Genomic DNA, 13,664 nt, shown 5'->3' on the forward strand with positions numbered 1-13,664 from the left:
GACATTCTAAGATGGCCTGCAATGAACATCTCTGATCAAATACAATGTAACATACAAACACACCATTCAGTTCAAGGAAAGAAAATGAAACAAAGAGTTTCATTATAATTCTGTCTGTAAGAGGCTATTTATGAAATTTTGTTTCAAGCTTGACAAATTTCAACATCCTTAGTTAACCTTTTCTTTACAGAGAAGTATTAGGTAGCACAAAAACTGCTAAAGTGAGCCCTTAAAATAAGTCCAAAATTTCAGTTTTATCTTCCTTAAAGTTTACTTGAAATTACCTTTTCATCAGCTCAAGCACTACTGACAAGCTGAATAAAGATTCAAAATGCTGCTTCTCTGTGGATCATTCCTCTCCAGATACCAGTTAATACAATACAAGCCTGAAAATCCTTTTCTGTCTTTATAAAAGATATGAAGGCATTGGATATGTGTATGCACAAATCCTAATGGTGTATACTTCACTAGTATTTAATGCTGCTGTGCCTCCTTCCACATCTGCACTTTTCTTAGTATAAGATATTTTCCCATTCTGAGTCAGATTTCAGAATGTATTTTTAAGGAAAGGCCCTCCTACCGGGATGCTCAGAAATTTTAAATATTACTACAGAAAAACACCATGGAATTTTTAAAACAAGCTATGCTAATTCAAGCCTAATTATCTACCTGTAATTTGTATTATCATTTGTATACTATAGGAAGAATTCTAAAGCTATAGAATGAAAATAGATAAATAAAACAACAGAAATTCCAGATCTCATTAGTTGTGTTTACCAAGTACAGGATGGCACTTAAAAAAAAAAAAAAAAAAACAAAACAAAGAAAAACCCCAAATGATTAACTTATATTAAGCTAAAATCTTTCAAGTTTAATTCATAATGCCAGATGAAAAATTGAAATTATACAGTGACACCAACCTTTGCCTGATTTTGAATAGTAAATGCTGCCAGAACATTACTAGGTAGTTCACAAAGGTGACCAATGTGCACACTCAAAGCATGAAGCTCTTCCACCAACACTGATGGTAACTGAGCTTCTAGCTCTTCATAAGGATGCCGTATTCCATCATTTTCCACCTTAGGGGGTTCCAGATACCTGAATGTACAGAAAAATACGCACAATCAGAAAACAGGTAAGCAGCAGCTACACAAAGCTGAGTAGTCAGTTTAGTAAAATGTGTGACTCTCACCTGAAGATGAAAACTTTCACATAATGTAAAAACTTAAGGCATTGATGCCTGATGCTTTCTGCTTCAGAGTGCAAGTGTGCAGCTTGACCTGAAGTAGAAGAGATCATTAGCTTAAAGCAGATGTGACCACACCATGACTTGTTCAACATTTGCATTCTCCACAGCAATTAAACCAGACCACTGGAAAAACATCCTCTGAGGACAACTTGGGAGGTGACTGATGGTAAACACCCACTTCTAAATGCCATCTTGCTAGAGGGATCCATTCTTTATCTTATCTCTCATATGGCACATGTCCAGATATAGATAGAAAAGAAAACCCTCAGGAAAGGTGAGGGTAAGCACTCAGTGCTAAAAGAAATCATCCAGCCCTACTGCTCCACTTCCTGACTGCTTCCAAGACACCTTCAGTAAAGACATGGGTAAAACAATTTATCAGCACCCTTTTCTCTTGACAGGCTTAAACAGGATTCAGAAAGAAATCCTGGTGCAAAACACAAAATTCAAGTTCTTCATTTTACTAGCTTAATTGACAAATGGAAGGACAGGATACAAAGAAGAAAAGACAACCAAGCAGGTGTTAAATTTAAGTGAAAAACTCCTACAGAACAGTTTCTTGATGTCCAGCTAGAATATAAAAGTACAAATGTAATTTAAAACAGGCTATTTCCATTTATGCAAAAAAAAAAAAAAAAGTTAGGTTTTTTTGGATATTATCAATAACTGCATATGAAAGAAGCTTGATGATAAATTCACATCAATTATTTAAGTGGCAGACTCTGGCAGTATTAAAAAAATAGTAACATGTAAAAATATTCGCTCATAGAACACTAGCACGTTATGTGCAATGAGAAGACACTATAGACAGTTTATTTCAAAGTAATTACTGAACTTCTCAACTCACTAAGTAATTCAGCCTGCTTCTCATGCCTCAGAATTTAATTGAAACAAAGCATTTTGTAGTGATCCCGTTTTATCGATCCTACTGCAAAGATAAATCAAGTTTGTAAATAACTCTAAACTAAGCAAATATAACTAACTAGTTTAAACGTAAGCCAATGGAACCCTGAAAAAAATTCCAAGCCACTACCTTTGTAACTAAAATAATTGTTGGGATGTTTGATGAAATTTTCTGGTTTTAATTAAAAGAGTTAAGTTTTGCCAAATTCTGCTCTAGGGGCGACACCTTAAGTCAAATTAATGCAAAATGCCCCACTAAGGTCAGCAAGGATTGCCCTGTGCATTTACCATACAGGCAAATCTGGTTCCAAACTGACTCGCAACATTTCCACTATGTAGTACCCTGCTATATTACCTCACTTGGTTGCCTACATTTCTACCCTTACTGCAGCTTTACACTGCTTATGCTGCTCTGAGGCACACTCCCAAATCCCTTGGTCAAGAGTCAAAGCACAAGTGTGATCTGTGAGAATTTTCTTCTTTAATGAAAGGTAGTCAATTGCCCATTGCAATGCCAAATTAAATTCATAAAACTTACCAAAATCAGAAGAACTCATTTGTACTAGGTTTTCCAGTCTGTATATCTGTTGCCTAATAAAAGAAATATAAAGATTTATGGTATTTATATAGGTAACAGTTTTTTAACTCTACTAAAGTAAGCTCAAAATAGAACAGAGAAAGGTAAGAGGTATTTCTTGCTTCATAGTTCTGAAAAAGCTTATGGAAATGTAACCTAGAAAAGAGTTTCAGTGGAAAGCAATGGACATATCCAAGTGTGAAGGGATGACATTGAATTTTTGCACGTTTATAAATCATTAAACACAGTAACAAAAAAACCCTACAACAATTGGCTAAATATGGGGAAGGCAAAAAACAGTACAGACAAAAACCTCCAAAAGCCATTCCCTGCAAGTGATCTTTCCATAAGCATAACTTAACTTCATATTTGACAACAGAATAAACCTAAAAGTTAGCCCTCATAGCATACACTCAGTACACACTAAATTAATCCACTTGTGAATGTGCTTTAGTACATCCTGTCAGCAGCTTCTTCCATTTTCTGCTTAGGGTGGTCAGCCCCTTAACTCCAGCACAAAGCATAAACAGCAACAAACACTGTAGAGTAAAAGGAGGTGTCTCTAGCAAAGTTTAAAGCTCAGTTCAGTTTTGGAGAGGAAAGAGAACATTTTTAAAGATGCTAAGTGCCATTGCAAATGAATATTTTAAAAAAAGCTGTAACATACGTAAATACTCAGCCATGTTCTGCAACAACTGCTATTTGCAAGTGGTCTTTCAGTACAATCTCCACAGAGATAAAGCAGTACTAAACTGAATATATGAAAAGCACAACTGTGTCAGACAGACTTTTGAAAGAAAATGCTGCATAAATTGAGAAGGGAGCTCTCTGCCTCATTTCTTATACAGTCAAAGCAATAACTAGTGAAGGATTCTAAAATAGGCTACTTGGATCTAACACAAATCAAATGTTCTTAAGAAAAAACCCCTGAAAACCAGGAAGCATTTAAAAGACACAAGAAGTGTCTACAAGACACAAAAGTACAGGTTTTAACTTGCATTTTAAAGTGAAAACACAGTAAAATGATCTCCCTTAGCTCTTTCTTGCTTTCTTGGATAAAGCCATGTCAGCTACACTTCCATTATTTAGGTGGGTTGTAGAGTTTTTTGTTTGTTTTGAAATCAGAGAAGAATTTCTGCCTGGATTTTTCAAGGATTTTAACGATGTTAAGGAAGGAAGTCTGAAGCAGGAGGACTTTATGAGACAAGGCTGTTGAGACTGGAGTTTAGAAAGTACCAGAAAGGAGCGATACAGAAAAAACAGAAAAGAAAAAGACTCTCCAGTGAGTTGACAAAGACAGAATACACAGGGCTGATAAAATTAAAGAAGAAACTGGGCACAAGAAACATAACAAAAATATCATTATTTAAATAAATCATTTAAAATTCAATTTGCATTTGCACATCAAGGATTGATCCTCATGGCTGTTAATCATTAAATAATTTGATTTGCAAACACATTTTGACAGTTAAACTGGTACTTCTGTTTATTTATCAAAGATATATTATCTTAATATACCCACTTAAATAGTTGCATAGTCTCATTCACTTTGACTGACTTTATCACATGAAAACCCACAAGTATTTTTACTACGCAATGGTTATTTTAACTTGCAGTTCTGCAGTATACTTTAATTACAATATTAAAAAACAGTAATTTTAAATTACAATATTAAGTAAAATATCAGACATTAAAAAAAGACTAGCTTTCTTTAAGCATAAATTTAAACATAGATATTAACTGTATTTCATAAATTTAACTATTTACAGCTACCTTATCCCCAAAAACTTTTGTAACTTGTACTTAACATATTCAATTTCCTCAGTAGAAAAAGGAGCCTTTCCACCTTCAGTTGTCAACTGGTCTATAAATGAAACTGTTTCATTTGATGACTGAAGAAATTAACAGAATGCCTTTGCAGAGACATCCCCCTTTCCAGAGGGACTTGTCACACCAAAAGACAACTTAGCAACCAAACACTCAGTTAAGAGTTAGCTGAAATCCACTATTCCTACCAGGTCAGTAGGTTTTAAAGAATGTACAGCTTCAATAACTTAAAAACCATAATAAAATACATTATGACTTATGTTCATCTCTGTTACAATCAAAGAGCAATTTACATTGCAGGAAAAAAGCTTTAAAAATAGCCATTTAATTCAACATTCCTGTGTCACTGTCCAGTGATTTTATGCTAATGAACAGTTAAAAAAAAAAATCAGACTAAACGCTGAAACTTTTCACTTAATTATACTCCTATCTCCCCCTTTATCACTTTGGGGTTTTTTAAAAACACAGTGAGGTCAAAGCTTGCATCAAACAAATAAAGCTAAATTATAGTGGTTTTAATACACTTCCAGTCATCTATGCCATCATGTTCAAATAAGCCAGACCCTATTAATCATGTTGCACATCATGCCCTTGGTCAAAGGGATGGAAGAATCCACTGCAATGAAAGGAACAATGGAACACATCACATATATTTGTGAAATCATACAAAAGCTCCTCTCCCCTCCACTCTCTGTATGTGCTGTACATCCTGAGGATTATCAGTAGCAAAGAGGATTATCAGTGATCTGTGTATTTGCATTGACTAGATTAAGCATCTACATTGAATTAGTCAAACACTGAGTAACTGTATCTGAAGAGATTGCTGAAGCTATCCTAATCCAAATGATTGAAGAAAGCACTGCATCCAGCATTTATAGTATTTGATTTTTAACCTCCACTTTCCTTTATGCACAGAAAAGGACTAAAAAAATCTTCAAAAGACAACTTCAATTATATGGGTAGCACAATCTCATTCAAGGAAATCTTACATAGTCTATTCATAGAATTCTGAACCTAGAGGTTTCTAAATTAACCCCAACACTCTGTTGTAATAACTATACTTAATTTTTTTTATCAGATATGCATCATACTACTTAGAAACTTAATAATAAGTCACATAATATTAAGAATCCGTGATACAATGTACTTCTTCCTGCAATTCCATCTGTGTCTTATCCATCACTTACTGGAGCATTAAACAGACAGCATTAATCCTTTTTAGATTGCATAGCCCAGTCTTTTTCGATGTTGCCTTTAAAGACGTGAAAAGTTTTTTACACCCTTACAGTAGACATAACTATAGATGTGGATTAATTATAAAATACAATGTTATCATACCTAAGTAATCCAAAGAGAAATCCACAGGATTCAACTAATGCCATTTCAGTAACCCACTGAAAGCCAAACAACTCCACTGTATTTTCTTCATAGTCATTTGGAGAAGGATCTAGTCTCAGCAAAACCCTGCAAAACAGAGCCAACAATATTCATATATTTTTGAGTAATAAACCTATGGAGTACAATATCTACAGCTGGTTTATGTACCACTAGTACTGTCTGAATATATCAGCAACATGACAGATGTCTCAAAGACATCTTTTAGAGCAGTATGATCTATAGAAATATGACAACTCCTAGCTTCAAAAGCACAAAAACAGAATATAGTCACAGGTCACAGTATATTTTGGAAACCAAATATAATAGGTAACCCCCTTGAAGTATTTTCATACTTAAAAAGGGGCTGAGACATACAGACTGTGAAGAGAAGAGGCTGCTCTGTATGCTTGGGAGCTGCCTCAAGGCACCACTACATACCTAGTAATTAATGCTAAAACATACATTTGTTCATTTGCATACATGTAATAATATTTATACTGAGCACACTGCTAAAAGCATTCTTTTAGGCAGATGAACAGATAAGGGTCAAAATGGGACTTTGTCATTATAACTTAAGCTAACACTAGGCCATAATTACCCTTTGCTCTTGCTAAAGACAAATGAAATAACACCAGAATTCCCATTTTACTCACAGTGGAGAAAATCAGACACCTGTATTGTTAAAAAATTAAAACTGTGAAAATAAAAAAATGTTCATTAACATGCATTAAAAAAAAAAATCACAGCAAACTGCATGACAGCACAGTAAATTATTTCAGAATTTTCCCACTGCCTTTCACAAAATAATCCCATACAGATGAAGATCAATTCTACAATATGTAAAAAAATTAATTTAAAAATTAAAAACATATACTAGGTAAGCACTTAGTTTCCATTACATTACACACCAAATTCATATCCTGCTTGAACTATGCACTGTTTCAAATTTTATTCACAGAGGCAAACAGAATCTGCTGAATAATTGGCTCAATCTCCCATAACACCTTAGTTCACTTGGTAATTTCTTGAACACTGGACTGTTTTGAAGCCTCTATCAATTGAATCCAGCTACTCCAGTTCCAAGCAACAAAGACAGAAGAGTCCCTTACAAGGAGGCTTTTCTCACATGGAGGACTTTGCAATCCAGGTAGACAACATAAACATACAACAGGATAACGGTGTTATCACAACTATAGTGACCAGCCTATATACAAGCTCCTCAGTGAGTTTTAACGACAGAAACTATTTCAAGTGAAATGGTCCTTTGTCAATGTGGAATTCACAATTGATACATTCATGCAGATACAGGATCCCTCAATCATCTACTTGACAAAAGCTTGAAAGAACATGCTCTGATGCAACTAAAATATGTGATAAATAAGGCAGAGAAAGAGGGAGGTGCAGTGGAACCCCTCCTTAAGCCTTTACAGAAAACACTGTGGAAAAAAAAGTAGCAACACAAAATACGAAGCCATGCAGGAGGACAGACAGACAGACAGACAGAAAGATTAGGCTTTTGTAGGAAAAACAAGACGACCCCTGTAAGATGCCAAACAGCACAGAAAACTAAGCTGAATGACAGACAATAAGGCAGATAACAAGTAAACCAAAGTAACATTTTAAAATCTCACAGAAAATTCTTCTTTGCTTTGCCTATGACTTCAGAACCTTAAATTCAGACTGCATTCAAGGGTGAAGCTTTGAGAAAGATGATCTTTCTCAAAGTTACTAGGGCTAGCCCCAACAATCTGGGGAAGCCAGGCAGAGTGGAAAAGAGAGAAAAATGGCCAGCATTTAACAGAGCACATGAACTGGGAAAAGCAGTGCTGAAGCCTCCTCAGAAACTTAAGTGATCTTAGCTGCTGCTGCCCAACAGGCCAGTACTGAATTATCCTAACAGGCTTGTAAATGTTTATTAGAGTATCTAAAAGTAAGTTCATAAAGATAAGAATTGCACCTAGAGAGCACTGTTCAAAGCTGCTGATCAACACAACAACCCTTCCCACTGTGGGATCACAAAGCTGATTTCAGGATCAGAAGAGCAGAAGAACAAACTGATTAGGAAACCTGTCGGCATTCAAAGGCACCAAACATGAGTGGAAATAGCATCTTAAAAGGCTGTTATATTTGTAATTCAAAAAAATCCCATACCTCTTAAGAGACCCACTTGCTAAATAAGACTCTGCAGAGAACCTTCTCCCTCCATTTTGGCTGTCAAAAGCACAAGAAAAGCAAGATGGCCCTGAGCTCTCAGTCTCCACTTCCATCACCAGCTCCAAGCTTTCAGTGAGAAATGGGGATGTGGAGAAAGCACCAAAGTCAGCCTCCATTGTTTTCGCCTGGCCTAGAAAATAAACAAGATAAATACAAAAATATTCAAATAAATTTCTCATTGTTACAACTCCACATCATCCTTCAGCTCAAGTGAGGACAGATCTGACCAACTGCAACACTGAAGTAAAAGCTGAGACACCACCAAGAAGGGCAATCATGGTCACATGCCCTGTCACACAATTCTGCCACTTTGTGCAATCAATCTTGCTCATCAAACACAGCCTGTTCAAGAAGACACATCAGTGACTTTAAAAAAAACCCAAACTGGTACATTTTCTTCTGGTTTAGCCCTCTAAATTAATTAGTGATGAGGTTAGACTAGCAGTAGATTATAAAATGAGGCAGGAATGCATTACAAAGCTAATTCCAGCATATTATGGCCAGAGTAGCTATGCTATGGAAGTACACCATGTATTGCAGGCTTCCAGTATTAAAAGAAATCTAACTACCTAGGAATCTGAAAAAAGAGAAACAAAACCAAAGAAGGATTACCATGTCCAAAAGAAGCTCACTATACAGTTAATATTAGTGTATTCATATTTTATACAATATACTGAAAGAGACGAACTAAGCAACAGGTGTCAGAGAGTCCTATAAAATACACAAACAATATAACTAAAACTCTAAATTAAAGATTTCAACTTCTTTTCTGGTAGATTTTGATATGTTTATTGCAGAAATTAATATACACCATGGCTAGAAGTTGGTAATACAGAAGCTTAACTAAAAAATAAGATCAAGGAAAAAAGAAGAAAAAAAACCAGTTTCTATTCTACTTTCTCACATCCATTAACATCAGGTGGGTGTGAAAGTAAAGAAAGAACGACTTCAATGCTCCAGGACCCTATGCAGGGGTGTAGGCACAGCTGGTGAGGGAGCTGAAGGGAATGCTCTGAACCGCGAGAGCTCCTTGGGAAAGCCCGTCCAGTCCGGGGTTCCAAAACCGCCCCACACAACCATGGGGGAGCAGTTACATAACAGGGCAGCTCTTCCCGGCCATAACTCCCATCAGTTCCGAACTTGTCCAACACACCCCTGATGCAGCGGAAGCAATTCAAACTTTAATCACCTCAACCTCCTTTTCCTCCAAGCAGGACCTTCCAGGCGGCTGCAACCCGCGGCCAGGAGCTGCAAAGCGGCGGGAGCCGCCGGGAGCAGGGCGGCGGGCCGCGCCCCACGAACCCGACCCGCCCGCGCAACGCCTCGGCCCCGCGCCGCCGCCCTCTGCCCGGAGGTGCTTCCCCGCCGGGCCGGCCGCAGAGGGGCTCGACTCCGGAGGGACTCCGGAGGGACCCCGGCGGTACCTGCGCCGCCCGGGCCGCCGCTCCCGGGCCGCCGCTCCCGCTCCGCGCCCGGGCCCTTTCCGTACGGCCCGCGCGCCGCCGCCACGCGCGCTCTGCGCAGGCGCCAAGGCGCCCATTGGCCGCCGGCCGCTCCGCCCCGGCCGCGCTTCCTCCGCCCGCTCCGCCCGCTCCGCCCGCTCCGCCCGCTCCGCCCCGGCCGCGCTTCCTCCGCCCGCTCCGCCCGCTCCCTCCCGCTCGCTCCCCGGCTCCCGCCCGCTCCCTCCCGCTCGCTCCCCCGGCCTCTCCCCGGCCCGCCCCGCCCAGCACAGGGCGAAGCGCCGCCCGCCGCTCCTCCCAGGGCTGGCGGGCAGCCGTGTTTCCCCGATTAGCTGGGCGTCCCTTGGCGGGCCGGCCACCACAAGTGGTTTCTGGCCACCTCCCGAATGGGCGCCACCATCTTGCCGCTGCTGTTCATTTGCCTCCCCTGTGCTCGCAGAATCATGGAATCGTAGAATGGCTTGGGTTGGAAGGGACCTTAAAGATCATTTACTTCCAATCCTTCTGGGGTGACTTCAACTACACCGGGGTGTTCCGAGCCTCATCTAGCCTAGGCTAGAACCGCTCCAGGGATGGGGCATCCGCAACCTCCCTGTTCAACCTGTTCCAGTGCCTCACCACCCTCACAGTAAAGATTTTTTTCCCTGATATCTAGTCTAAACCTACTCTCTTTCAAGGTGAACCCAGTCCCCCTTATCCTGTCTCTACATGCTGCTATAAATAGTCTTGCCCCATCCTTCCTGTAAGTTCCCTTGTACTGCAATTGTTCCGTATCTTTCTCTAGTGTCTTTCTTGTCTAGACTTTTCCTGAATCTCATTTCCCTTCTTCTCCTCAGCCTGCTCAGTTCACTCATTCCCATGCTCTCTCACAGAGATGGGCATGAGGTTCTCCTGGTCTTTTCTGATGCCTTACAGATCCGGATCCAGCCTTCCTATGTCTGTCAGATAATGCTCATATCCCCAAACACACACAATTCTTCTCATCAAGCTTGGGAAGTGGCGTTTAGTGCACTTGAAATTCAAGCTAGGTATCACTCCCATCATTTACTCCGTTGGGTGTGACAGTCACCATAGAGTGGGGGCCAGGGCAAAAGTCCTAAAAACCTGTGCCTGGTATATCTTAGCTTGAAGTGCATACTGTGCACCTAGCGGCTTCTTGGTCTTTTTTAAAGAGAATGTGCTGTATTATTTTGCGTTGCCGTGGTTTGATTTAATTTCAAAATTAGTGCTTTTCCAGTTTTGCCTGGATTTTGGGTGCAAAGTGGCAGCAGTGCACAAAACTTCCTTCTAGTAAGAAAGTTGCTATAAAAAGTTTTGCAGTTGCTGCTACAGCTAGCTCTGAAAGCTTTGCTGTGATTTAAAATGCTTCATTTGCTCCTATGTCTGTAAGAATCTCTCATTTCCTTCTTTAAATTCCTGTCTAATTAAAAAAACAGTACATCATGGTTAAATAAAACTGTACCCAGGATAACCCTGATTTCCATATGCAGATTTATCTGCACTGACAGCCCCCTCTCCCTCTCTTAGTCTTTCTGTTTCCTCTCCCTCCCTCACTCTCCCTCTTTCTCTTCCCCTCTCTTTCTCTCCTTGTCTTTTTGTCTCTTTATGTCTATTGCATTATGCCTGAATAATTTTCAGTCTTTTTTTTTTTTTTTTTCTCTCCTCTTGCACGCACATGCTAAAATAACTAGACAAAGATGCAAGGTGGTTGCTGCAGTCCCTGTCTCTAGGACAAAACCAAGAAAGCTTATGATTGCAATGCCACCTTTTCTTTTTTTTTTTTTTTTTTCCTTCTTTTTTTCTTCCCCAGCCATGCTTGGTGATTAAACTTCCTCAGGATGGGGAAGAAAAAGGAGCTGGAAATGAAATAGGGTTGAGGAAAAATCCCATTGCAGCAGCTGCAGCCAGTGGTGTCTGCTGCCAGATGTGCAAAGGTTCCTGGGGTCCTTGTCACTAAAAGGCAGTATTCAAATATTTGGAGACAAAAGCTGCATCCTCAGTGATCATTTTCTTTATTTAACATGGCAGCAGGCATCGTGTGGGGAAAAATCAACATGCTGGATGTTGAATTGGACTTTTCTCCTTTCTGGGATGAAAGGATGTTATCTATCCCATGCCAAGAGGGAACTGAGGTAAGAGAGCTGATCCAGCTCATTTTTTTCCTAGTATATTTCCCAAGCATCTTTTCTGAAATACCCTATATATATATGTCTCTGTGTCTGTGTGTGTGTGCCTGTTTCTATGTTTGTATATTTGTGTATTAGATTTCAGGGCAGTGAGTGGTAATGCTTTTTTTTTTTTTTTTTCTGCCTTCACATCAACCCAGAGAAAGTTAATTCATAATATATATTCAGAGCTTGTTCAGAAGGGTCGTTTTGTGGGATTTTTTTGAATACCTTTTTGTTTCCAGAGAAGAGTTCAGCAGTGACATCATGGTCGGCTGCTGATATTAAAGCCTATTTTCAAAGTCTGTAAAAAAAACCCAGTAACTTTGTGATAAGAAATTGTGCAGGAGATTCATATGCTCTATTTTTCAGTTGCACTCTAAATATTGAAAGTCTTATTAAAGCGATAGTGAGAATTTTTTATTATTATTATTTCTAGCACAGAAGCGATGAATGCTGCATAATTAAGTACAGTATTTAATTTGGCTGTTGTGAAGCAAAAGAATAAGGTAATAATTTTTATTGTACTAATCAGACTCAAGATGTTCTCTGTGTTAATTGGGTTAAAAAAATTGCAGTACTTATTAGAAATTCTAATTTCACAATGCAGCACTGACAATAAGCTCAGCCAGTGAATTATTCACATCTTTAATTTGCTCTCTTAATGACAGTGTTCTGTAATCAGAGTGCAGCGACTGCTTCCTATGCATTATGTATGATGTTCAGGACTTAAATGCAGGACATTATGAAGCCTCTCAGTGGCTCAGTAATTAGTTTTCCACAAGACAGGGCTTAGATATTCACAGATAAAAGTCTACAGCTGAGATAATGTTAAGGTGGTGACTCATGCTAACAAAAGCAGGGAAGTTCAAATTTAATGCTGAAACTGCTCTCCATTCTCCCTCATTGTGCGTAGGTGCAGGGGGAGGGGAAGAAAGTCTTCAAAACTAGCCCGCCATGGTGAGTACGCCGCGGACAGCCCCAAGGGGCAACCCGGGGCTCGTTCACTCGGGACCGGGTTTTTGGCAACTTTACTGGTCGGAGGGTGGAGGCGGAGCTGCGTTTGGTGCCTCTTTGTAGTGGTTGTGAAAAGGGCAGCAATGTACACACTATCAGCCAGCAGTCATGTATAGGTGAGATGTGTTTTAAAGGATTTCATTTGGAGCGCTGACGTTCGTAACTTTGTCAAATTACGATGTTTTGAATGGGAGCTACTTTGTTATGTATAGGAACTTTGAGAACACCTGATAGTCACTATATTGCTGTTGTACCTATTTCAGCTGTCGTGGTCTTAATGCATTTTAAAAACTTTATTTTCTAATAGTTTAGTTCTCACCATCCAAAAGATGAACTGTGATGAAGGTTTGTTCTTTTTTCCTTGGACCATTAACGTGGTCTTAGATCAAGTGATTTAAATGTAGGGAATAAGTATGGCTATGTAACTTTCCTACTTCTACATGCCACTTATTATTATAGAATAATAGGCAAGAATATTGAAATTAAGCTGGAAAATTATCGTTTTTCCATACTTAGTTGCTAATTAGACTGGGAGCTGTACATTTGTCCTGTGTTCTCCCATTAATCAGACATTTTCATTGGAAACAAAATAACTGACTAGAGAAGATTCTTTACTTAAGTGTTAACTTTCCAAAGACTTGTGGCCTTTGTACAGGATTGTGGTTCTAATTATTAAAACTGAACTGCCAGTTAAAAGTTTTAGGCTTAAATTAAAAACGAAAAGAACACTAAAGATCCCAACTTAATAGTAAAGTAGAGAATAAGAATTTTAAGTACATCTAGATTTTTAAATCAAAATATTGTAAAACTAATTCCTTTAAATTTTTCAGCAGATTCTATATCTGGAATTCAGTGTTATAGCAGCTGTTGCTAGT

At 39.0% G+C, this 13,664-nt stretch overlaps 1 protein-coding gene across 1 annotated transcript in view; it reads right to left on the minus strand.

The window, feature by feature from the left end:
- Positions 1 to 9,640, minus strand: part of MMS22L (MMS22 like, DNA repair protein) — an 86,522-nt gene extending 76,882 nt beyond the window's left edge. The window contains exons 1-6 of the mRNA XM_056487856.1: positions 9,337 to 9,640; positions 8,085 to 8,277; positions 5,895 to 6,020; positions 2,691 to 2,743; positions 1,193 to 1,280; positions 921 to 1,098 (exon numbers count right to left, since the gene is read on the minus strand). Coding sequence (XP_056343831.1) covers positions 921 to 1,098; positions 1,193 to 1,280; positions 2,691 to 2,743; positions 5,895 to 6,020; positions 8,085 to 8,263 — 624 coding nt within the window. The 5' untranslated portion in view covers positions 8,264 to 8,277; positions 9,337 to 9,640. The remainder of the gene's footprint in view (positions 1 to 920; positions 1,099 to 1,192; positions 1,281 to 2,690; positions 2,744 to 5,894; positions 6,021 to 8,084; positions 8,278 to 9,336) is intronic.
- Between the last annotated feature and the right edge of the window lie 4,024 nt (positions 9,641 to 13,664).

This window comes from Oenanthe melanoleuca, chromosome 3 (assembly GCF_029582105.1).
Source record: "Oenanthe melanoleuca isolate GR-GAL-2019-014 chromosome 3, OMel1.0, whole genome shotgun sequence".
NCBI classification, from domain to species: Eukaryota; Metazoa; Chordata; class Aves; order Passeriformes; family Muscicapidae; genus Oenanthe; species Oenanthe melanoleuca.